This window comes from Rhinopithecus roxellana, chromosome 7 (genome assembly GCF_007565055.1).
Source record: "Rhinopithecus roxellana isolate Shanxi Qingling chromosome 7, ASM756505v1, whole genome shotgun sequence".
Lineage (NCBI taxonomy): Eukaryota > Metazoa > Chordata > Mammalia > Primates > Cercopithecidae > Rhinopithecus > Rhinopithecus roxellana.
Window position 1 is genome coordinate 142887014 of NC_044555.1, and position 27167 is coordinate 142914180.

The 27167-nt window shown below is 37.9% G+C and overlaps 1 protein-coding gene across 8 annotated transcripts in view; it reads right to left on the reverse strand.

Annotated features, from left to right (window-relative positions):
* CHM (CHM Rab escort protein) overlaps window positions 1–26959 on the reverse strand; it is a 193131-nt gene extending 166172 nt beyond the window's left edge. For 3 of the 8 annotated variants that reach the window (XR_004058395.1, XM_010368356.2, XM_030934270.1), the window contains exons 1-2: window positions 26878–26959; window positions 5969–6035 (exon numbers count right to left, since the gene is read on the reverse strand). Coding sequence is in view for 2 of the 8 variants with exons in the window: in XM_010368356.2 (XP_010366658.1) it covers window positions 5969–6035; window positions 26878–26926 (116 nt within the window). In the remaining 6 variants the exon portion in view is untranslated. Of the gene's footprint in view, window positions 1–5968; window positions 6036–26504; window positions 26723–26877 lie in introns of those variants that run through there. The other 5 variants (XM_030934273.1, XM_030934272.1, XM_030934276.1 and 2 more) reach the window with 4 other exon arrangements.
* Window positions 26960–27167: the final 208 nt, after the last annotated feature.

Below are 27167 nucleotides of genomic sequence, written 5' to 3' on the forward strand. Positions count from 1 at the left end.
ACACACCTAGTAAGTGGAGAAACCAAGATCTGAACACAGGCATTCTGGCTTAAAAGCTCACATGCAATTTCCCAATAAAGCCAAAGCATAGGAAGTTGGTGGGAATGTGAAACAGTATAGCCACTATGCAAAACAGCATGGCACTTCCTAAAAAACGAAGAGTGAAACTACTATATGGTCCAGCAATCCCACTTTAATTTATCCAAAAAAAATAGAAATCAGGATCTTGAAAAAAACATTTGCACAGCCATGTTCATAGCAGCATTATTCACAATAGCCAAGAAGTGGAAGCAGCTCAAATATCTATCAACAGATGAAGAGACAAACAAAATGTGGCATACACATACAGTGGGATATTATCCAGGCCTAGAAAGGAAGGAAATCCTGCAGTATGCAACAAAATGGATAAGCCTTGAGGACACTGTGCTAAGTGAAATATGCCAGTCACAAAAAAGACAAATACAGTGCTGCATAAGTACACTTATATGAATGAGGCATCCAGAGTAGTCAAAATCATAGACAGAAAGTGGAGCCGTGGTTGCTAGTGGCTGGAAGAGCAGTAGAAAATAGGGAATTACTGTTGAATGGGTACAGAGTTTCAGTTTTGCAAGATCAAAAGAGCTCTGGAGATCTGTTGCACAACAATGTGAACATACATAACGCTACTCAATTCTATGCTTAAAAATGGTTATTATGGTAAACTTTACATGTTTAAATGACAATTTAAAAAAAATATTTTTAGAAAAGCAAAGAAAGGCATGTCCACAGAACACAGATATATGGTATAATTTTACATGTAAAGCAGACATGACAGATAGGGCTGGGGAAGTAGACTGAACTTGATGAAGAGTTTCAAATGCTAAAATGAGTATTAAATGAGAAAATATTTAATCCTGGCCCAGAGCAGGAAAACATTACATAAATGTCCCTTTCCTTAAGACTTTCTCCTCTATGGGTAGAGATATACTAAGGTTTTCAAGGAGTAAAGTTGCCATATATGAAAATCTACACCCTCCTGCTTTTCTTCTCAACCTCTGATTGTTTCCTTTCAATCTCCTTTGATGGCTTTTTTCCTTTGACCCACGCCTTAAAAGTTGCTCTTGCCCAGATTTCTATACTTGCCTGTTATGTGTTTCACTATATGCATTTTCAGGATGATTCTATTCACTTCTTTGGTTTTAATGGCCATTTATTCACAAAAAATGCCCAAATCTCTTATCTCCAGCTGTAGATCTTCCACTCAGGCTCCTTATACATATACCCACATACACAAACACATACACATCCCTAGGTGAATGGATCTCTTCACCAAGGTATGTCAGTAGTACCTCAAACTCAACATCTTCGATTCTGAACACATTATCTTCCCTTCCCCAGCTTATGTTCAGCTAAGTCTGAACATTCTCTTGAATTCCTCACATAAGTAAATGAAATTGGCACTACCATCCACCAAATGGCTCAAACCAGAATCTTGGGTGTCATCTGTAATTCCTTCCATTCCCTCACCTACTTTATCTGATCCACCACCAAAAATTCTTGCTATAACCTCAAATCCTTCTACCTTTTATTCATTCTGATTGCCAATAGCTTATTCAGGTCATCATCCCTAAACTAGATCATTGCAAACAGCCACCTAGCAGGTCTGCCTACCCTTCTCCAACCAACTCTCTACTGTGTAGTGCTAAAACACACATCTGATCACTTAATTCCCCTGCTTAAGAGCATTAAATAGCTCTTTAATGTCTATAAGATAAAGTAATTCTTTGACCTGAGCCCTACCTTTGTACCCTCAACTTTCCACCCCACCCTGTACTTAATTGTATATTCTCTGTGTCTGTCATACTCAACTACGTGTAGTTTCCCAAACTTGTCATTCTCTTTCATCTCTCAAGTCTTTGTACATGTTGCTCCATCTGTCCAAAATGTTATTCCAAGCTCCAACCCCAACTAGTACATCTCATCCGATGAAATTCTACCTGTTCTTAGAACCTTAGATAAGGTACCTACTCCTATGGGGAGCCCTCTCACTGAGTTAGTTGTCCCCATATAGCACCTTATATATACCTCCATCAAATAGCATAGCATGTGTATCTACTTCTTTACTTCCTTTACTAGATTGTGAGTCAGTGTATTATTTATCTTTGCATTCTTAACATCTAGCACAATTCCTTGCACAGAGATTCTCAATAAAAATGAATGAAGAGTGATAGTGTAAAAACTTGATGACACTAAAAGTCAATGTTACTGACTGCATACTTTAATTTTTAGCCACAGATTACATCTCTAACAACAGCTATTTATCCAAAATGTGTGTGACATAAAGATTATACATCACCAAACTAACCATTAACAAAAAAAAAATCATATACACAAATATGTATTAGTACTTATCCATCCATCAAATATCTAATGCAAACCAGCAACTGTGCTAGGTGCTGGAGATACAAAGATGACTAAGACCTATGATGTAAGAGCTTAAAGGGTAGTGGGGAAGACAGGGAAGTGAATGATTAAGAGTATGATAAATGTCATGGCACTCTTATATAGTGTTATAAAAACCTGGGCATAGTTGTGACACATAGCCAGTGGGGTTTGAGGAAGTGGGACTTCCCTGAGGAGGTGGTATGGAAGCTAAACATTGAAAGACAAATAGAAGTTAGCCAGGCTGAGGGGTAGAGACAGGCAATCCAGGCTGAGGGGATACCTTATGCAAATCCCAGACAAAAAGTAGGAAGATGAAGTAAAGACTACAATATGTTCAGCTACTGCAAATTTCAGCATTGCTGGTGTCTACATCTAAAGATTGAAGTGGCAAGAGATGAGGCTGGAGGTGTAAGCAAGGCCACATCATAGAGGGCACTGTATGACATACAGAAAATTTGGACTTTCTCCTATAAGCCAGTTATATCTAAACTGACCCAGACCCACTCATTTCAACCACAGCAGCTCTGCTTTCATCGTTTTAAGTTGTTTCAGTTACCTCATTAAGTCTTTTTTTAAACTTGGAAAATCACTAACATAGGCAGCAGAGAAACACTGAAGGATTTCACGCAGCTGAGTGATGTGACTGGTGGCAGTGTCATAAATAAACTAGAGAGCTGGAGATAAAGTCAGGAGGTTATGAGCTTACCCAGCTGAGAAATGACAAGGTTTGAACTAGGGAAATGACAGTGACATAAAGAAAAAGAGATATGGAGAACTATTAAAGTTAGGGGATGTAAGTGAAATTATATTTTCAAAGTATGTATCATAGTACCTAGAAGAGCTCAATAAATGTTTTCTATTATTATCAAAATCATCTGAATAAATCTGGAGGATAAAGCAAGAAAATCAACAGAAGTTTCCAAGTCTTAAGTTGAGCAACTGGGTAGACGATGTTATTCCAAAAGACTGGGAGCAGGATGCTGTTTTTTGGGTTCTGTACATTTTGAGGTGAGAATGGGGAGGATGAATTCATGGCTTAATATTAGCCATGTTAAGGTGCCTGTGAACATCTAGATGAAGATATCAGATGATAGGGTACATGAAACTGGGGCTCAGAACAGATTCAGATCAGGAGATATCAACAGTATGCAGACAACCATTACCCTCAGATAATGGTGCCAAAGAAGCCCCCAAATCTAACCTTAAGGTATGAGAGAATCAATACCTAGATGTATCTAAACTTTCAAAAGCTATCAAGTCTGAGGATATACAAGAGAAGAAGAAAAGTTTTGTCACTTTGAAATGCCATTTTTATTATACTATAATATCTTAAGACAACCATATCATCAAGCTTTTCTAATTGATTCACTACTTGTCAAAGTAAGATCTAGGTTCTTATATTTTTAATCAAACCTTATTTTTGGAATATGAGTAAACTCAATTTGATTTATAAAATAGTCTTCATTCTAGGAAGACCTCATGTTCTGGAATAAGAAAACACAAAATAGGCCAGGTACGGTAGCTCTTGCCTGTAATCTCAGCATTTTGGGAAGATCTTTTGAGGTCAAGAGCTCAAGACCAGCCTGGGTAGCATAGCGAGATTCCATCTCTACAAAAAATGTTCAGTTAGCTGGGTGCAATGGCATGCACCTGTAGTCTTAGTTACCAGGAGGCTGAGGCAGGAGGATAACTTGAGCCCAGGAGTTTGAAGTTACAGTGAGCTATTACCATGCCACTGTACTACATAGTCTGGGCAACAGAGTGAGATCCTGTGTCAAAAAAAAAAGGAAAGAAAAAGAAAAAGAAAAAAACAACACACATACCTACACACAAAGTAAATTTGAAACTAAAATTACACAAGGTAAATTTAGAAAAAGTACTTAATGTCTCTATGTCCCACATTCCCCATTTGTCAAATTGGGATAACACCACCTACCTTACTTGGCTGTGATAAGAATTAAGTTACATAACATGTATAAAGAAACTAATATGCTGACTAGCATATAGTACAAGCTCAACAAATAATAACTTTTACTATCATTCTACTTTTGAGAAACGAGAAGCAAGTATTTTATTTTTAATTTTAGGTTAAATAAATTCATCAAAAATATATCTGAATTAATATTTTAAAGCATACTGTCTCAGTACCTGGGCTTCAAGGGAGCAGATTTTCCTTTTTTTTTTTTTTTTTTTTGAGACAGTCTTTCTCTGTCGCCCAGGTTGGAGTGCAGTGGCGCAATCTCGGCTCACTGCAACCTCCACCTCCGGACCAAGTTCAATCAATTCTCCTGCCTCAATCTCCCAAGAAGCTGGGATTACGAGCATACACCACCATGCCCAGTTAAGTTCTGTATTTTTAGTAGAGATGGGGTTTCACCACGTTGGCCAGGTTGGTTTCAAACTCCTGACTTCTTGACCTCAAGTGATCCGCCCACCTCAGCCTCCCAAAGTGCGGGGTTACAGGCATGAGCCACCACATCTGGCCCAAGGTAGCAGATTTTCTGACATGCAAATCCATGGAATGTCAAAAAGACTGAATTGAGAGATTAACACAAGCAGTCGTGCATACAATAGTGAAATAGTAAAAGTGAATTACAAAGGCAGGATGTGTATGAAAACTGAATCCAATTTAGAAATTCCATCCAGTTGTTCCCAAATCTTAGCTATTATAACAGAGGAGTTAATATGCTTTCAAAATGGATTCAGAACAGGTTAAAAGAAGATTAACTCATGCTACTTTTTAGATTCCCACATATTTACAACGAGATAACATATGGGAAGACACTATAAGCTATGATAAATCTAATTTTTTTTTGTATTGTAGCATTCTGAAAAATATTGTAGTTAACATCTAACAGAAAATAAAAAGTATGTTTCTTCTTTCTATTCCTATTCAATGAACAATTAAAGTGCCAAGATATAATAGTCAAAAGCACTTAATAGAAAGGTGGGAGATTAGGGGTTTGTTTTAGGGGGATATAGAAATGAAGAGATTTAATCTATGCTTTATCTTAAACCCGAGTTTTCCATCAACCTCCTGTTTATCATCACATTCAAGAAAAAGGGGAAAAACATAATTGTAGATATTTTTCCTAGTTAAAACTTCCTAAGTTTAAATTTTGATGAAGTTCAAGAAAATAATACTCAAAATCAATTGGCTGATTTTTACAATCATCGAATATGAAGCCTAAAATACAACAGCATATATAGATTGTATATACCCATACACATATGGAAGAAAAGCGGCAGGCATGAAGTTTCCAAGCCTCTTGGAGAATTACTTGTTACTTTAAACAAAATCACTCATGAGAAAAATAAAATTATGCATTTGGTTTATTCTCAAAGGAAAGATGACTATTTCACAGAATAGTAAAACTTGTATGCTATGGTTAAAATTAAACAATTCCAGTCTTTTTCCTAACTTCAGTTTATGTATGATACACAAATACATGTACATAGGTACAGACATATATGTGTTTATGTAAATTTTAATCTTGTATAGAGATATTTAGGAAATATTAAATGCTATCGTTGATAAACTTACGAATCAACATGTAGAACTCTGCGGCCACTTCTTGAACATGCAGCTGCAATGATGGATTCAGGCAAACCTATAAAAACACACACCTGTATCATTTAGAATGTAGAAATATATATATTTCACATAAAATGTTCACTTCACGCCATTGCTATATAGAATAGTTTAACCAAAGAGACCCATCCTCGCTAGTATTCAGAATTATAAAGTTTATATTAATTATACTGTAAGATGTTTCTTAAACATATACTACTCATACTGAAAATTTTATTATGTGGAAGAGATTCTGTTTTTTTTTTTTCAGACGGAGTCTCACTCTGTCACCAGGCTGGAGTGCAGTGGCATGATCTCAGCTCACTGCAACCTCCGACTCCCTGGTTCAAGCGATTCTCCTGCCTTAGCCTTCCGAGTAGCTGAGATTACAGGCACGTGCCGCCCACCCAGTTCATTTTTGTATTTTTAGTAGAGACGGGGTTTCACCATGTTAGCCAGGATGGTCTCAATCTCCTGATCTTGTGATCCACCCAACTCGGCCTCCCAAAGTGCTGGGATTATAGGCGTGAGCCACCGCGCCCAGCCAGAGATATTTTTAAAAAAGCAGTTCTGCTTAATTTGGCAAGAAAAAATAATTTTTAAAAGTACTTACAATATTTTTGTATGTAAATTACCATCAATGAGGAATTGTAAATACTATATAATATTCAGTTAAAAACCATGTTCACACACTAGCTCATCTGAGTCTCCCAACTGCACTGAGAGGTAACTATCTGCATATGCAATTTTAGAGAAGAAAAAGAACCTGGGACACGAATATCTTAACTTTCTGCCCAATGATTAAAACAAAAAAAAAAGTTCTAGAGTTGAAATTTAAACGCAGATATAACTCCGAAGCCACAATGCCTCTGAAGAGGAATGGCACACATTTTTTAGCTTAAGAAATATGTCAGCTAGTTTAGAAATTGGCTGCTTATAAGATACATTATTTTGCTTTTGACCAATATAGCAGTATGAAAACAAAACATTACTGGCTTTGGAATCAAACTTAATCATACCATAAAGCTGATTATCATAAAAAGACATATATATATTACTTCTACCAGCACCAACAAAAAATTAAAAATTGCCAAAGATAATGATGCTTTATGATTTTTAAAAAATCAAGTTTTCTATTTAATAGTTAATACCCTGTAAGTTCCAGACTCTTCAATAACTTTTTGTCATATGATCTACCGTGTCGATAGAAGCTAGTATTTTTTATATTAGTTATAAAAATAAAGCATGCTTTAAAAGTTTAGTGCAATTCTATAGTGCTACTATGAACTCCTTCACCATGATGAAACATCCTGATCTTCTCGCGTTCTTACTTAGTGGAAAAGAAACAGCACCAGTCTTTTGGCAAGGGTTTAAACTACACACTAAGCATCAAGGATTTCAGGAAAAGGGAGAGTCATCTTCTGTATATAAAAAAACAATATGCATATGGAAACAATTGATATAGTCAATCTCTAGCTAAAAACCATATTAAACACAAGCTCCAGCCTGCCTTCACAGAGGACTAGTTTTCCAGTGTTGAACATTTTGTAGGCATATAATGCTTGGTTCAAAAAAAAAAAAAAAGTTCTAACAAATGTACTGAAAATAACCATTAAATATCAATCACTAAAAACAAGTCATCATAAAGTTCCAATCTTAACTTTAGATGTAATTCAAGTAAACAAAATAAGAACATCTGGAGTAGAGGGAAATAGGAGAAAGTTTTAAATAGCTAAACGTAGTTTTTAAGTTAAAACCCTTATTGAAATCTTAAGACCATCTGAACTTTCTGTTACACTTAAAGAAATAACTATCCTTTTTAGTGAAATGAAGTCATTATGGTACTTTAAAAGCTGATAAGCAGCTTAGTTAAAAGGATAATGGCAAAGAAATACTCAGGAAGCAAATTAGTATTTTAAAGATTAATGCTCTTATGTGTAATAACGACAGCATTAATAACAATGCCACCAAATATTACTCTAGGGTTTTATCCTTCACACTGTATTTTCACATACATCATCTTATTTATTCATTATAATCCTAGGAGGCAGGCAGTATTATCTATGTGAAGAAATAGGTTAAGAAAGGTTAAATAACTTGCCAAATATCAAGTAATTCCGTAATTCCATATCCCCAATTCAAATTACCATGTTAATTCACTATCTCCAACTTGGATGCAAGTTTGAAAATGAGGATTTAAGGACAATACAGCAACAAAATGAAACAGGCATGGTCTCAATCAGACAGACGTAGACTTGAATCTTGGTTTTGCTACTTACCTAGCTGCACAACCTCAGATAAGTCACTTGACTTCTCTGAGCCTTTCTTTCTTCATCTATCAATGAGAATATCGTGATCTACCACATAGGATTCAGTTCTGTTTTTAGCAAGGGTACTTGCCCTATGAACACTATCTACTCTTATTATCCTTCAGAACGATATTTCAGAAGCATTATATTTCCATCTAACACTACCCCAAACATACACCTATTCTGACCAGATGCCAACTCCAATGGTGAACGATAATAAAATTACTCGCCTCCATTTGGCCCAAAATAACTGTTACTTGGGGTAGGCAGTTATGCATGTGGTTATTTCCATGGCTGTGATCAACAATGTCAGAAGTCAAATCTCTGCTATTAAAGCAAAGCCAAGAATGGATTTCAATACTGAACATGATTTGAGTCCAAATTACATAAAGCCAAAATGACTATCATTTGTGTTTTTCCTTAATACTTCCATCCAAACATTCCCATAAGTTTGTGAAATTCATAAGCTGTTCTAATGTTAAATGGCAAGGGCCTATTATCTTCATGCTTAGAATGACTAAAATAGCAAACTAATAATACAGTTAACAACGTCTTCTTGGCCAAGATTTCATATTTCTTCCCACGCATTCAATAAACAGAATTTCCAGGAGACAGGAGGCATGTAGTAGGTTCTTTATAGATATTTGCTGAAGAAAAGACAAAAAAAAGAAAATGGGGGAAGGGGACAGGAAGGGAGAGTGAGAACCAACTGTGCTAGGTAGTGAGAAGTTGCCATACATTTTTTTTGCAAGATAATCCCTAGCCTGTTAGAGCTCAGAGTCTATATAACAAGAATTTAAAGAGATTAAAAAATAACAAGTTTATTTAAAACTGTCATAGAAACACAATGGAAAGAAACACTCCCTCTGTAGAGGGAGTCATGGAAAGCTCCAAAGAACAGGAGAAATCAGCTGGGTCTTTCAAGGTCTCTAACAACCCTGAGGAGTGCAGAAGACAGAAAAAGGAAAGCGGAAAGGAGCATTCCTGGCAAAGTTAAAGGAAGGGAGAACCAAAAAGTGATGCTTTAAAAAAAAGTGTTTGGACTGGCCTACTTCACTTAGCATAAAGTTTCCAAGGGTTATCCATGTTGCAGCATGGATCAGTACTTCATTACTTTTCTTTTATAACCAAGTAATATTCCCTTATATGGATATACCACAGTTCTCTATCCATTCTTCTCTCGATGGACATTCAGGTTGTTTTCACATTTTACCCATTGTGAACATTGTTGCAACAAACATAAAGCCAGTCACAGAAGGACAAATGCTGCATGATTCCACCTATATGAGGTATTTAAATAGGCAAATTTACAGAATAAAAAAGTGAAATGGTGGTTGCCATAGGTTTGGGGGAGAGGGAAATGGGGAGTCATTAATCAACTAGCATGAAGTATCAGTTATGAAAGAAGAATAATTTCTAAAGAACTGCTCTATGACATTGTAACTACAGTTAACAACACTGTATTTTACACTTAAAAATGTGTTAAGAGCACAGATCTCATGTCAAGTCTTCTTATCAACATAAAACAAAATTTTAAAAAATTTCCAAAAGGTTGAAGCCAAATTATAGTATCTGAACTTGAACCTCTAAGGAATAGGGAGTCTTGAAAGAACTTTAGCCAGATCATGGTCACATCAGGGTTTCAAAACATAAAAATAAAAAATGTAGTCAAAGCAAGGAGATAAACTTGTATAAAACTGGAGTTTTATGCTTCATGGTTTTTAAAAATTATTTAGGGCTGGACACGGTGGCTCACACCTGTAATCCCAGCACTTCGGGAGGATGAGGTGGGCAGATCACTTGAGATCGGGAGTTCGAGACCAGCCTGACCAACATGGAGAAACCCCGTCTCTACTAAAAATGCAAAATTAGCCAAGCGTGGTGGTGCATGCCTGTAATCCCAGCTACTCAGGAGGCTGAGGCAGGAGAATGAATTGAACTTGGAAGGCGAAGGTTGCAGTGAGCCAAGATCATGCCATTGCACTCCAGCCTGGGCAACAAGAGAAACACTCCATCTCAAACAAAAAAAAAAAAATTATTTAGGAAAAGTTAACATACTTAAAACTTTTTGGTCTTATTGCTATTTGGTAAAATAATAAAATGACTGCTTGTTTTGTTTAAATTAATACTTCTAAGTGCATACTTAAAAGTTTTTGGTCTTATTGCTAATTTAGTAGAACAATGTTTTGTTCAGATTAATATTTCTAAGCTCAATTTTCACAGCACTTAAACTCTTAATTTCAAAATAACACCTGTTCAACGCTTAAAAAAGTGAACAACTACTCAAGTTCACACAATATATTTGTGAGGCATTTAGATGAAACATGTATGGGCTTATTTTGAACTATACAGTCTCTCCCACGAGGAAAAGCCAGACATGAGTTAGATACAGATAACCTAGATTAGGGTCAAATCATACAGCATTCCACTGGAAACACTCTGTAAAATGTGTGAGCACAAATATACAAGTACAATGTTTTCAACTGTAAGATGGGGTTAATAATACATCTCATATGGGTGCAGGCAGGAACAGGTACAAAACGATATTAAACACTATACACAGTGGCTCTTGGCATGTCACTGACATTCAATAAATGTTGCTTCTCTTCCCTCCTCTTCCTTCCCCTTCAATAAGATTAGCTATTTGAAGGAAAAAAGCTATCACTTGCTTACTATCTACTTAAGTTACCTTCAAAGATCTAGCAACTTAAAACCATTTTTTAAAAAGTCCAATAACCTTTTCTTTATGTAAACTAAAGAGGTTCATCAATCATTTAATATCATTTAAACATTTCACATTATTAAATATAACTGTTATATTCATTAGAGAGGTTGTACCAAACAACTTCTCTGCCACAGTATTATAAGCAAGCGTGTATAATTCTGATGCAAGACAACAACTTTGGCAAGTCATTTTTATTAAACACAGGTAAATATTAGGTATTAAATTAGCATTTCATAACAGTTGTAGTGGGGGAAACTGAGGTTTCCTCCATCATGCCTTTCACAGTTGAGGTTCCGTTACAAAGGTGGCAGCTAGAAAAAAAATTAGAAGCTTATGGATGTTATATCATCATACACTAACATGTATGGTACCAGCTTTCTGCAATTTTCTAAAAACCTGTCTAGATGAAGTATGGTACCAGCTTTCTGCAATTTTCTAAAAACCTGTCTAGATGAAACAGAGATGTTTCATTATCAAATGAAGGAGCTAAGCTAAAATCAGGACCAAGAATCTCACCTAAAATATTTTACAGGGATAAAACCATTATTCATTCATTTTTCAAAATCCCCCTTTCATCCAAATTCTTAATGTCAAACCTCATCATTTACAACTATAATATTTAGGTTAGTTCCCCATGATATATTCTTAAAATGTATTAGTATCTGGGATTGATTTTTCCTAACACTATGCTTAAACAAGATAAACATAAAATAAACTACTTACACCACTCCCAGCATATCGAACAATAAATAATAGATTCCCGACAGGACTTTGATGACCTGGTAAAGCCCAAGTACTTTCAGCTCAAATCACATGAAACCATAAATCACTCTTTATTTTATAGAACATTTCAAAATGGATTCCTGCTTTCTACCTTGAAAGTCATTCCATGTGTTATTTATAACCAGTGAAGACCAGAATGGAAAGAAAATTACATAGAACTAGAAAATTTACTGTGACTGCTTTAATAAAGAGTATTCTTTTTTAGGAAAAACAGAATTGCTGGCAAGGGAAACTTGATTGAGCAATGAATGCAAAGGTGAAACTACATACTTAACTCACGTTGCAGCCACTCAAAATAATGACATCACAAAATTAAGCAGAAACTAAATTTCAACCCAGGTTTAAACAGTTTTGTTGATTCCTATCTTAAATTCTATATTAAATATTTACATCTTAAGTCTACATTTTAGTGGCTACCATAAAAAGGGAAAAATTGGAAATGAAAGTAGCCTAGGGAACTACCACAACATAAAGATAAAAAAATCATTTTTAAATTGACAATTATTTTTATTCACTCTGACCTCCCCACAAAATACTAAACATATTAGTAAATGTAATTTAAAATCTCTGAAATTCTTCCTCATGGAAGAAAATGTGTATTTATAGCCATGGAATTTTAGAATTTTTTGAAAAATAATACCCATTAAAACATTAACTTGGAAAATTTACTTTAATTTTTAAAACTCCACTATGGTGTGAGCCTTTAGGAATGGCTAATAAAAAGAGTTTCATACTAGAGAGCTGTGACCTCAGGAAAGTCACTTAACCTCTGGAATTCAGATTCCTTATAGATATCCTTATTAGATAAAATAAAGGGCTTGGAATAAGTGACCCAAAGGTCTGTTTCAAGTTCTGAAAAGTGAATGTTTATGCTAGGTCAACAACTTAACCTCTATTCTTGAGCAAATGATAAAGTGAAAGATAAAAAGAGGATTCTGTAAAGATGGCAGCAGTTGTTGACTCTCCCCCATAACTCCCATAAAAACAGACAGTACAATCAGGATACCCAAACCAAACTCCCAGGGACAATACCCATAACAAAGCCAGGTGATACAATATCATCATGAACCCAAAATAGAAGTGGGTAGTTACAAGACACCAATAGCTGTAACACCCACATGGTATTAGAAAGTGTGCAGGCCAGGTGTGGTGGCTCACACCTATAATCCCAGCACTTTGGGAGGCTGAGGTGGGCAGATGGCCTGAGGTCAGAAGCTCGAGACTAGCCTGGCCAACACGGTGAAACCCCGTCTCTACTAAAAATACAAAAATTAGCCAGGCGTGGTGGCAGGCGCCTGTAATCTCAGCTACTCAGGAGGCTGAGGCAGGAGAATCACTTGAACCCGGCAGGCAGTGGTCGCAGTGAGCCAAGATCGCGCCATTGCACTCCAGCCTGGGTGACAAGAGCGAGACTTCGTCTCAAAACAAAAAAAAAAAAAAAAAAAGAAAGAAAAAGAAAGTATGCAAAAGGAAATCAAGAGAAGATCAAAAAAATTGTTACAGCCCTGAGAGCCAGAAAATGCCAAAAGTGCTATCAGGCACTCACTGGAAGCTTGGCAGGCCATTCTGAGAACAGCAGCAGAAACTGGGAAGGGGTTCTGCAGACTTCACCTTGTGAATGAGGGGATAGTCCTGCACTGAGGAGTAACTGCTGGGAACCTAATCCAAATTCAGCAGAACAGGGAAAATAGAGGCAAAGGAAAAAGAAGGTCTAGACAAAACTAGGGGAGGGTAACAGAGCCAGAGCCGGCAGATTTCAGGCTACATGTTTGATTATTTCCTGAAAACACAGAAGAGAGGTCTACAGCAAAACAGTTTGAATAGTTTTACTGGCCTATCCTTCCTATTGAAAACAAAGGGAGAACTTATTTCACTTAAAAATGGGCAACGCAAAAGGATCTGCGTTGAACCACATTCAATGTACATTAGGACCAAAGGGAATAAGGAAGAAAATAACACCCTGACAGACAATAAAAGAATGTCAGAAAGCCTCACAAATTAGATGAAAAATATAGCTTATGGCATTATGTACTAAAAGAAACTAACAAAATGGTGGCAGCTCTTAAGAGAACAACATGAATCAAAATTAGAAAAACTCAAAAGTAAGGTGACAGGAACATTTGGAAAAAATGGAGTTAACAAATTAAAGACAAAATCATTTCAGATATGAAAACTAAACTAGGAAGAGCACAAGACCAAAGAAACAAAATGGATAGATGCCTTAGAAAAAACTGAAGATGCAAAGGAGGGCATGTAATACCAGTGTTAAGCACATGTTAAACAAAACAGCAGTTATGTTTAAAAAGGAGAGCCATTACACTTTTTGATATATGTTGGAATACATACAGATAGAATGATATGATATTTAGGATTTGCTTCAAAATAACAGAGAATTGGATTGTGAAATGAGAGAAACAGTGGAAGATACTGTCAGATAATGTCGACACAAAGAGTTCAACTCTGTAAAATATATATTTGTGGGGTTTTTTTTGGTTTTTTTTTTTTTTGAGACGGAGTCTCACTCTGTCGCCCAGGCTGGAGTACAGTGGCGCGATCTCCACTCACTGCAACCTCTGCCTCCCAGGTTCACACCATTCTCCTGCCTCAGCCTCCCAAGTAGCTGGGACTACAGGTGCCCGCCACCATACCCAGCAAATTTTTTGTAGTTTTAGTAGAGACGTGGTTTCACCGTGTTAGCCAGGATGGTCTGGATCTCCTAACCTCGTGATCCGCCCGCCTCGGCCTCCCAAAGTGCTGGGATTACAGGCGTGAGCCACCGTGCCCGGCCAACTCTGTAAAATATTTGAAGAGATTTATTCTGAGCCAAATATGAGTGACCACGGCCCGTGACACAGCCCTCAGGAGGTCCTCCGAACATGTGCCCAAGGTGGTTGGGGTACAGCTTGGTTGTATATATTTTAGGGAGGCATGAGACATCAATCAAATACATTTAAGAATTACATCGGTTTGGTTCAGAAAGGCGGGACAACTCAAAGCTGGTGGGGGCACGGAGGGAGGTGCTTCCAGGTTATAGGTAAATTTAAACACTTTCCGGCAGACAATTGGTCGAGTTTATCTCAAGACCTGGGGTTCATGGAAAGGAATGCTCAGGTTAAAATAAAGGATTGTGGGGACCAAATTTTATTGTGCAGAGGAATCTCTCAGGTAGCAGACCTCAGAGACAGAGCAGGTTGTAAAATGTTTCTTATTGGACCTAAAAGGGTGCCTGGCTCTTAGCTGATTACCTTCTGGATCTGGAAAGAAAGGAAACAAAATAAAGGGGGAAGGGGATTCTCTATAGAATATGGATTTTTCCCACGAGACTTTGCAGGGCAATTTCAAGGTATGACAAGGAAATATATTTTGGGGTTAAATATTTTTTCCTTGTCTCATAATGTTATGCCAGAGTCAGACGGAAAAATAAGTCACAATATATAGGTTCAAATAAAACCCATCTGATGAGAATTTATGGTTTGTAGGGCATGACTCCCTAGACCCCTTAGGTAGGAATTTGGGCAAGATAAAAAATCAGAGCTTAGTCCTCATTACAGAGAAAACAAGACTGGCCATGAGTTGATAACTGTTGAAACTAGGAAACTGGTAGGTTGAGGGTTACTTTATTCTACATTTTTATGTTTGAAATTTTCCATGGTAAAAAGTTTAAAAATGGATATAATACCCTGTTTTTTATCTAAACTACATCAACTCAAAATCTCTTAAAGTTTTGTTAAACAAATGTAAATGTTTGCTGAAGACCTTATCCTTGCCAGGAAATAGTCTCCACTACAACTAATTGTTACTTAATTTTCTCTTTTTTTTATTTTTTATTTTTTGAGACAGAGTTTTACTCTTGTCACCCAGGGTGGGGTACAATGGCACGGTCTCGGCTCACTGCAACCTCCGCCTCCCGGGTTCAAGCGATTCTCCTGCCTCAGCCTCCCAAGTACCTGGGATTACAGGCACCTGCCACTACTCCTGGATAATTTTTGTATTTTTAGTACAGACGGGGTTTTACCAAGTTGGCCAGGCTGGTCTTGAACTACTGACCTCAGGTGATCCACTTGTCTCAGCCTCCCAAAGTCCTGGAATTACACGTGTGAGCCACCGTGCCTAGCCTAATTTTTACTTCATTTTCTTAACACAAATATTTCTATCGTAATTTAAGTGACCAAAATGATCTTTTCACAGCAAAGTATACCCCAGCCCAGTGCTCTTCAAACTTAACATAATATTTAATTAGTGTAAGGAAAATAGCTTCTGTGTTCAGAACATATTTTACTAATGTACCACAGAAGAAATATGATCTTTACTGCATTACTCATAAAGCTATGAGTCTAAAATAGATGATGAGAGAGAATGAGTACTCATTTCAAGAATGTTATAAAAATCATACAAAAAAAACCTTCCCCTTTATATAAAATCCTATCATGAAAATCATTTTACAAAAAATAGAGATAAAAACTTTTCAGCTTTATAAACTACTTTTTATAATGAGCAGGCCCTTGGACCAAAAAAGGTACTACCATATCCATCCTGTCAATTAAGATGCGTGGTATATCCATTGTAAGCACTGACAGTTGTTGAAGACTGTAGGAAACAAAAGATAGTCAACCAAATGAAAAAAAGCTCCATAAACAGGACAATGAGTCCCATATTTAATCTTGAAAATTAAATTTGCAAGCAAAGAACACTAAAAAAGACACAAAATGGCAAACCCCAGCACATGTACAAATATTTCAGTGGGAAATTATGTACCTTGGGATTGTGAAAGGAAAACAAATCTCCCCAAAATCACTAAGTCAAAAGGAAAAGGCAAATTGGGTACTGTGTTGGGCAAACCAGTCTCCCATTCTATTCCTAAATAAGATCGCTACGAAGATTTTTTTAAAAGCTACATACCTCCCTCACAATTTGCCAATAAGGAAATTCCTTGTGGACAACCAAAGGACAGGCAGAACTCAAAGTCATTCCTCTGTTCCCATGAGATAAATGCGTATCTGATGGCTTCCTTTGCCCTACTGTTTCACTACAGACTAAGGCATAAGTAACTATTCCTCATTTGTCTCTTATCTACCTATGACCCAGAAGCCTCCTGCCCACTTCGAGTTGTCTGGCCTTTCCTGATGTAACCAATGAATCATACATCTTACATATATTGATTAATGTTTCATGTCTCCCTAAAATGTGTAAAATCAAGCTGTGCCCCTACCGCCTGGGGCAAGTCATCAGGACCTGAGGCTGTGCCACAGGCACATCCTTAACCTTGGCAAAATAAACTTTCTAGATTAACTGAGATCTTTACAGGATCAATGAAGAATTCCTACAGAAGCAAATCATGTCTTAAAATGTAACTGTAATCTCTGATTCCATTTCTGGCCATTGCTTTAGTGGTTGATTCTCTCTTCAGTTTTAAGGGATAAACACAACCAGGTCATTCTGTTCACCTTCATCAAAAGAAGGTTTGCAAGCTGACACAGATGTCATGATGCTGTCAATAAGAAGCTGACATCATGAGGCTACTGTTGGAATCAGGATTTTAGTGTCAACAATGGTAACTCTCCAAAATAAAATAACTGCCAACCACAAACCCAGGGCAAAATAATCTAATCTTGATACTATGAGCTATTTTTTCAATTGAAAGATTCTAGCAAACTTAATACCTCAACCTTAGTCAGACAAACTTCGGTCTTAACTGTTTCACCTACGTCAAACTTAGCTAAGCCTCAGGCTTCACATTTGTAAAATGCAGATGATATAGTATCTACCGCTGGGTTACTGTGAAAACGAGTGCATTGCAGGGGCTTATCGAAGTGCTTGGCATATAACAAATGTTAGACAATATTTTTCATGTGTTTGACACTGTGTTGTAGGTATTAGAAATAATTTTCTAATTATCATTGATTTTGCTTACATAGCTTAAACCAAAGTAACACAGGTGCAGAAAATAAGGATTTGAACTCACAGCTCAGCATCTTCTTAATATGCCTGATACCCATGTGTAAAACTTTATTTTCTCTATAGCTTGTGTAAATTTTCTCATGATGATTTTAAATCTACATATAAAAGACTAGTTTAACAAATGTGCAAACTCAGATCACAGAAACATGATTCATAACATTTCAAAGCAATATAAAATGATTAAAACTGCCATTAACTAATAGCCATAATAACTCAATGAGAACACTGGCCTGGACCAAAAAAAAAAAAAAAAGACAGGTGAGAATACTCAAAAGAAAGAGTAGAAGTTAGTGATACGGACAGGAGGCAGGGAAATTCTAGGCGGAAAAGGGCAAGTCCCTGAGAAAACCCCACCCTCAAGCCTGAAACCATGGCACTAAGTGAGAACTTATATCCTTGTTTTCCCATGCGAATGTTGCCTTTTCCAAAACTACTCATGGTCCACACCACACCCCATCCTGTGTACATAAAAACCCCAGGCTCAGCCAGCAGAGAGAGGAGAAGCAGTTGGACACTGGAGACTACAGTCGGACATTGGAGAGAAGTGGCTCGACTTCAGAGGGACACCTTGACAGCGTAACTTCAAAGAAGAATCCGGCCAGAGACAGCTGGAATTCAGGGAAAGATTACCTTCCTGCCCCATCCCTTTTTCAGCTCCCCTTCCCACTGAGGGCCATCTCCATCAGCAATAAGATTCCCTACATTTACCATCCTTCAATTAATTCATGCAACCTCATTTCTCCCGGACGCCAGACAAGAGCTCTGGAACCACGAGTGTGGACACAAAAAGGCTGTCACACTTGCCCTTTGCCTTCTACCAAGGCAAAAAGCCTTTTGCGATTAACGCAAAAAGGCAGAGGACCCCCTGAGTTGTTAACCTTTAAGTCGTCTGCTCACAGCAGAGCTAAAAGAGCACTATAACATTCCCTCTGGAGCTTCAGGGGGGCAGACACCAGCTCCCGAGATGCTACCATGGGGCCAGCACAGAGCTGTCTCCTGCCAGTGTCCAAAAGCACTTGCCCTGGCTCCTGCACCCACTCAACTGCGTATCTCCTCTTGTGAGGGGTGAAACGCAGTAGGTCCGAGTGAGTGGAGTTCACTCCTCCTGGCGCCAGAGCGGCAGGCCGACTGCAGCACTCATGCACTCCAGTTCCTGCCTTGTTCACTAGCGTGCTCCCTCCTATGAAGAGTTGAAAGTGGTGGGCTGAGTAAACAGGGTGCCCCCTTTGCAAGTCCCACAAAGGGGGTCAGGAAAATATCTTGCTTCACCAGTACTTTTTAAAATGTGATAAAAACCAAATCAGTCAAGTAATACATTACCTACTTCAGCTCTTGATAAAATCCAGTATGAGATGAAACACTTACATTAAGCACCATACTGGCCAAGCTGCCTCTGGCCTCTTCTCCTCTCTATTTGCAAACTATTTTTTTCCAAAAACACCCCCAATATAACATGCTAGTTCTCATAATCATGCTCTAAAAAGCAGTATCTGTGATAAATTATCATCTCTTTTTACACCAAACCTTAAATGAAATTATTAGAAAAGCAAAAACAAAACATCAACCTTTCAGTGTATCCCTATTTTGCTGGCCACAACTAAACGCCCCCAAAATGTTTCCAATGAGCACCAACAGTGATTTTTAGTCTATTTTACTTTTAAATATATTTACATACAGAACAGGCAGAGACTAACGTTTTAGTCAAAGAATGCACTGAAACTGAATAGCAGATGATTTAGCATTAGTTAACACGTCAATTATATGGAATTATAATTGTTTCTGTGCATTGGGACTTTATGTTAAACACAAGAATGTAACGGTGAGCTGCCATATTTGAATTTAATTGCTGTAGCCTGTTATCCAAAACATCATGAAAACACTGGAGAAAATAAGAAAAATGACATGAGGCATGGGAGATGAAAATGATGCTGCAGAGGAAACTATGGTAACAGATGTGGCTCTCTCTGAGGTATTGGCTCAAATTCATGATTTACAGAGAAGGGTAAGCATCTCCCAGAGAATCTTCTCCAGAGTTAGATAACTCTTTACTTTTCTAGGTATTGGAAGCAAACAAAAACATACTTTTCCATCAAATGCCTGAAGAAGTGCAAAGCATTTTTCGGAACAGCAAAATCTGCAGGCTATCTTTCGCTCCTATAGCATCTCTTACATTGACAAGGGAGTGTTTCATAGTATACCTCACATAAGACCAATGCTAAATCTGTTCCAAAAACTATGAGGAAAACCAATGATAAATAATGCAAGCTGGTGAACAAAAGAGAAGACAAAAAAGAAAGAAAAAAATAAAACCTGTAAGCCACTAGGTAAGAAATCTGATAGAAATAGTGATAATAGACACATAAAGGTCTTTCCCACCAAGCAGCCAATGAGAAGACAAGAAACATAAATCAGACACTCAATCCTTCCACCATTCTTCACGAAAATCATGACCCCTTCCTGGAAAGCATTCACGAAGTAACAGTAGTAGTAAAAGCACCTCGGTATGGCATTACAACCATACAAGTCAACTGAATTTTATGAGCACCTACTAAGCTTTTTTATAGGAATTATTTCATTGAATCCTCAACACAGTCTTGTGAAGTTTATCCTACAGATAAGAAAATTGAAACACAAGAGAATAAGGAAAATGTCTAAGATGACACAAGAGGAATAGCTGAACTCAAACCCAGAGTGTCTGATTCCAGAGTCACATTGTCAATCGCTACACTATACTGCTCAAATGAGATACACGCATGTCAAAGTGAAAAAAAAAAAAAATATGTAATGTATAGCATTTGTAAAACTAAAGGACTTTTGAAATACCATTTCACTCCTACTCATTATGCCATTCAGCTGATCAATATATTCTAGGCTTTAAATTTTTTGACCCTGCCCTCTCCAAAAACGTGTGTGTGTGTGTGTGTGCGTGTGTGTATATACATATATATAATGTTATATATATATATAAATACGTTATATAGATGCTATATGTTATATATATATATAAAACAACATTCATCCTTACTACATGCATTCTCATATAGTCTACCTCATTTTTATAATGCTGGAATTCACTCCACGATCCACCAATAGGTGGCATCTTACAATTTTTTAAAATCCACTGTAGACAATAGATGTGAAGATTTTGGAAATACACAGGGAGGATTATGGACATCCTGTGATTTGAGAACCACATCCAGGCATCCTGGGAAAAGATTAAGTTAGGTATATAGGAAATCACTTGTCTTGAGGCTGGCACAAACAGGTATTTGGTAAATATCAGTTTTCACAACACTTCCTACAATATTACTAGCCTCCAAGGCTTAGAGAAGAGATGCTATTCCAACATCATCATAAGTCAATGAGCTGCCAGTCAAGGTTAACTACCTTAATGTTTAAATTCACCAACATCAAGGAATGGGACTGTGCTACTTACATGACCTTTTCTGGAAAAAGCAGCCTATGATTTTTAAGAAAATGCCTTTTCTAATCAGTTATTGTATGTTATTAGGCCGTTCCTATGTTGCCATAAAGGAACGCCTGAAACTGGGTAATTTATAAAGAAAAGAGGTTTAATTGGCTCAGGGTTCTGCAGGCTGTACAAGCACGGTACTGGCATCTGCTCGGCTTCTGGGGAGGCCTGAGCGACCTTTTAGTCATAGCAGAAGGCAAAGGGGAAGCAGACATCTCCCTTGGTGACAGGCAAGACAAGCGAGAGTGTGGGGAGATGCCACACACTTTTAAACAACCAGTCGACCAGGCACAGTGGCTCTCATATGTAATCCCAGCAATTCGGGCCACCAAGGCAGGTAAATTGCTTGCGTTCAGAAGTGCAAAACCAGCCTGGGCAACATAGGGAGACCCCATCTCTACAAAAATAAAATAAAAAAATTAGCCAGGCATGATGGTGCATGTCTGTGATCTCAGCTACTTGGGAGTCTGAGGTGGGAGGATTGCTTGGGCCCAGGAGGTTAAGGCTGTAATGGGCCATGATTGTGCCACTGCACTCCAACCAGGGTGACAGAGCAAGACCCTGTCTCAAAAAAAAAAAAAAAAAAAAATTTTAAATAAACCACCAGATCCTGCAAGAATAAACTCACTATTACAAGAACAGCACCAAGCCATGAGGGATCCGCTCCCATGATCCAAACACCTCCCACCAGGCCCCACCTCCAACAATAAGGATAACATTTCAACATGAGACTTGGGCAGGACAAATATCCAAACCATATCAGCCATTTTTATAGGAAAATTTCTGAAGTATATTAAACACTGACCTTCCCTCTTAAAAAGACTACACAGAACACAATTTAGCCTTTTCTCAGGGACATGGTGTCATAAATAGAAATATACAATAGTAATTTTAGAGCTGGTAGATCCCTACCTTGAAGATCAACTACTGAAATCTCACTTTACAGATGAACTAAATGATGTCACAAGAAATTCTATAATTTTCCCAAAAATCACAAAATAGAATGGTCATATGATTACCATATACCATGCTGCCACATCTACTACTGTATGGTGCTAAACACTATCTAGCAAAATAATCAGGATTTAGGGGCAGTACTCCTTATAATTTCCCTCGTGTTTATCTTTGTTATCCCTTCTCTTTCCCCATAATCTTTAGCAATAAAACTTTTTTTTTTTTTAGAGACAGGGTCTTGCTCTGTCGCCCAAGCTGAAGTGCAGTGACACAACTATAGCTCACTGAAGCCTCAAACTCCCAGGTTCAGGCAATCCTCCCACCTCAGCCTTCCAAGTAGCTGGGACTACAGGCATGTGTCACCATACCCAATTAATTGTACTTTTTGGAGAGATACAGTTTTGCTGTGTTGCCCATATCAGCTACTTGGGAGGCTGAGGTCTCTAACTCCTGAGCTCAAGCAATCCACCTGCCTCGGCTTCCCCAAGTGCTGGGATTACAGTTGTGAGCCACTGCACCTGGCCAATGAACCTTTATTCTTTTTTTTTTTTTTTTTGAGACGGAGTCTTGCTCTGCCGCCCAGGCTGGAGTGCAGTGGCCAGCTCTCAGCTCACTGCAAGCTCCGCCTCCCGGGTTCACGCCATTCTCCTGTCTCAGCCTCCCCAGTAGCTGGGACTACAGGCGCCCGCCTTGTCGCCCGGCTAGTTTTTTGTATTTTTTAGTAGAGACGGGGTTTCACCGTATTAGCCAGGATGGTCTCGATCTCCTGACCTCGTGATCCGCCCGTCTCGGCCTCCCAAAGTGCTGGGATTACAGGCTTGAGCCACCGCGCCCGGCCTTTTTTTTTTTTTTTTTTTTTTTTTTTTTTTGAGACAGTCTCACTCTGTTTCCCTGACTAGAGTGCAGTGGCACTATCGAAGCTCACTGCAACCTCCGCCTTCCAGGATCAAGGGATGCCTGCGCATTAGCCTACGGAGTAAGGGGGACTACAGGCCCACACCACCATGCTTGGCTAACAATAAAACTTTTAAATCCAAAGAATCTATGTGTTTATCCTATTCAGGAGCAAAATTAAGCTAACATACTCTGCAGCCCATCTTAGGGGAAGAATTCCAAAAGATGTGAGCAGTGTGCTTTTAAAAAGGAAAAAAAAATGCAGGCTGAATCTCTGTATGGTCTTCAAAAAGAAAGAAGGATGCAATGAAAAGCCTACATTGTCTTAAGAACAGCTTTGGGGATATGACTGTTAGGAAGCCCAAAAAGTTCCTCAGAATAGGCAATGCAGTAAACTTCAAAAGGGAAGGGACTAGGTTCTCAATAAACGTGGGTTGAATGACCTGAAATATGAATATTTGTCACTACACTAAATGTTATCAGGGCTTTGCGATGTTTGATGTTAAGTTTGCATTTTACATGTTTTTCTCTTCCCTTTCCTATACAGATATAAACTGTCATTTATATGTCTAAGAGCACCCCCCACCAAACATAGTCTTTGCAGAAGTTGATAACATTCCTTGTATCTTCTAAAGAGGGGGTGGTTCTAATATGCTGAACTTGCTAGAATTATTTTTAAAATGAGGATGAATATGTTCTAAGTGATGATCTCAGGGATTCCCCTATGTATGAAGCATGTCAATACTATCATATAGGTCTTATAACTTCCATCTTGACTGCTCTTCTGTTGAGCTCTTGGCTCTGCTGTGCTGCAGATTACACAGGCTGCCAGATAAGTCACCTCCAGTGAGATGTTATGTTACTGGGACTATTTTTAACCTGAAACCAATGGTACATGTCTATAATCCACAAAACTGTCATTTAAATGACTTTTTAAATGGCAAAATATCCTCAAAAATGACAATTCTGTGCCCAAGCTGAGGAGGAGCACTTTCTAGACCCTTACCACATATATCTAATTTTATCCTCTACCTTGAGACTCCAGCTGACCCTCCTTCTTTATTCCATTTTCTTCTATTTTTTCCACAATTCACTTTATCTTACTCTTCTGTCTTTGGGTGTTCAAGAGATATTTACTGTATTTTCTAATCAGAAGGAAATGGGCTTAACTAAGAAAATACAAAGTTTATTTTTCCCACAATCTCCTGAAAATATGATCTTAAGGAAAAATTTCCATCTTGAATTACAGAAAATGAGAATGCATGTTAATCAAGGTCAAAGGGATTATAAAATATTATCTTCACATGAATATACTTGATGAAGCAATTGTCCCTTTAGGACATTTTACCTAGGACCAAATATGCTAAAAAGTATATCTAATAGCCTATTTCTTCATGTTTCTGATGCATGCATTACTGCTTCTACTTTTGTTAATACAACTGAATCTATGAAACACTGCTTTTTCTATGATTTACTCAATGTAATACATTTAATAAAGTAAACATTTTAAAGGCGACTTTCAGCAAACTATTTCACAAGAGAAATATTCCAAGCGCACTAAAAAATAAATTAAATAATGATTGGAATTGTTGGAATAATTTATTTGGGAAATGACTCTTTTATTCAATTTTTACACTTTTGATTTGTTGGAATCGTTTATTTGGGGAATGACTCTTTTATTCAATTTTTACACTTTTGATGTACCTAAAAACAAAATTACATATCATAAATTTAAGCAATGTGCTTGATAAAACCTAGAATGTGTCACCAATAAACAATATGAAAAATTTCAGTTTTAAGATTAACTTCAAATAAGTTCTTCCCAAACACTGAAAAATAACATTACACTCACTGGGATAAATATAAAATGTGTCTTTTTCCAAATATAAGCGCGGTCACCTGATGCAATTCTCTGGCTCACTCCCTGTAACTTCCTACCTCTACCATAACAGACTCCATCAGGATGGATGTATTCCAAATCTGAACTGTACAGAAGGCAAAATATTTATGAAAAGCATTAGCATTATTCATAAGAATTAACATTCATCAATTAAAATTTGAACCCAGACCTGAAAGAAAAATTGTTGATTAAAAAAATGTTAAAAACACCTCAAGTTCCTACATAACAAAAAAGCAAGATTATAAATCTCAAGTATGGTATAACAACTATTCCAAAATGGATGTTGTTCTCAGTTTTAGTATAGACTGGAAAGAACAAATCAATAGTTCATTGGCTCTTTCCAGCTCTCATCCAACATCTGTTCATAGCAACTACAAACAGGTTATTCGCAGCCATGCTGTTATTTTCAGGCTACGAATAAACAAGTCCGTGCTGTTCTGAGAACTATTACCCAGGCATTTTTTGTTAGACAACATAAAGCCCATCTAGTTTACCTTCCCTATATTCAAAAACAAGGAAACTGAGGCTCAGAGAGATGTAGTGCCTGCGCCCCCTCCCCCTCCCATTCAAGCAATTCACACTAGCACTAAGCAAGGCCTAAAACCAAGTTTTCTCAATTGTTTCTACGAATATGGGTCAACTCTGAGGATCAGAACCACGGATTGTTTTTCTGGGATGGAATGGGCCTTTGGAAATTTACAAGGTGTGATCCTGAGCAAATTACAACCTTTCCAAGTCCCCTTTTCCTCTTCTACAAAATGCAGAGAGTACCTACTACTCTAACAAGGTTGTGAGGATTATGTCCGGCTTGTACAGTGCTTAGCACAGTGATTAGGAAATTTTAAGCATTCGAAAACAGGTAGCTATTATTTTTACTCCCATCCTGAAAACATGGCTGCTCCTAATCATGGCTGTTTGAGAAGACAACGAACTGAATTCATTAACACAATGGACAGGGTCCCATCCACCAGAGCTTCTCTGGCCTACCACATTCTACAAACAGTAGAAAACCCCATCAAACAACCTATTTCATCCCACCTAAAATGATCATCCCTCACACTATTAAAAATAAAAATGAAATTGCTGCCACATGTCTTCTGCTACGTATTGTACACTGCATATGTCAAACAGAAATTGCAGAGGAGTTTCTGGGTCCACCCAAAACATGAAGAACAAACGACGGGAAAACAAGAGTTAGATAAGGTCACACACCTGAACTGGAACTCAGGACCTTATTCTCAGCACATTCTTATGGGTGATAGAAAGCAAGATGCTTTAAGCACCATAAAGCAGGGATAATGGCTACCTCAACAAAATACAATTCCCTAGGTTTCTCAACAAAACAGAATCCATTTGCTTTCCCTAGTAAATTCATACGCACATGGGCAATAATTGAGCATCTTTCTTGTAAAACTGAGGATTAAGCTGTGCCTGAGCTGCGATGTACCCTAGGATCATACAAATCTATGAAAAAGTCCTATGAAATGGCGAGACGAAATGATGGGGAATATCACCTTGAAATCAATAAGGAAGTAATCATAATGTCTTGCCAAAGTCGTCTCCGTTGATAAAATCCCGACCCTCCATTTCATGACACTGCACATCCACTTCCCTCTAAGGAAATTAACAGGAATCACCGCAGCAACCAACCTCAGCAATCAGCATCGACCAGATCAACCCCTACTCAAATGGCGATAAGCACTGCGGGTCCAAGCCCCTCCCTGTAACTGCCAATTCCCGCGCTGACTCCGGACTACCTCACTTCCTTTCCGTTCTCCCTCCCACGCTCGACCCACGATGTTTGTCCCAAAACTCGCCACTGACAGAAAAAATAGAAACAAGACAGTCTTCCTAAACTTCGTCCAGGAAGTACCAGGCTACACATACCCGTCCCTATTACGATCACATCAAACTCCGAAGGGAGAGCATCCGCCATCTTGACGGGAAACGCGTCATGTGACTACTACTTGTGGAAATGAGATCAAGTTAGGCATTCCCTCAGGGGAAGGCGGAAAGGAAAATAATGCATTCTGGGTGTTGTAGTTCTTGAGTGGAAGGTCCTGGCAGGCGACTACAGTATTATATTTAAAATGTTTACACGTAAATTAAAAACTCGACTGATTTTCCAGGCTGAGTGCTGTAGCTCATTTAGCCTGGAGGGTTGAAGTAGGAAAGAA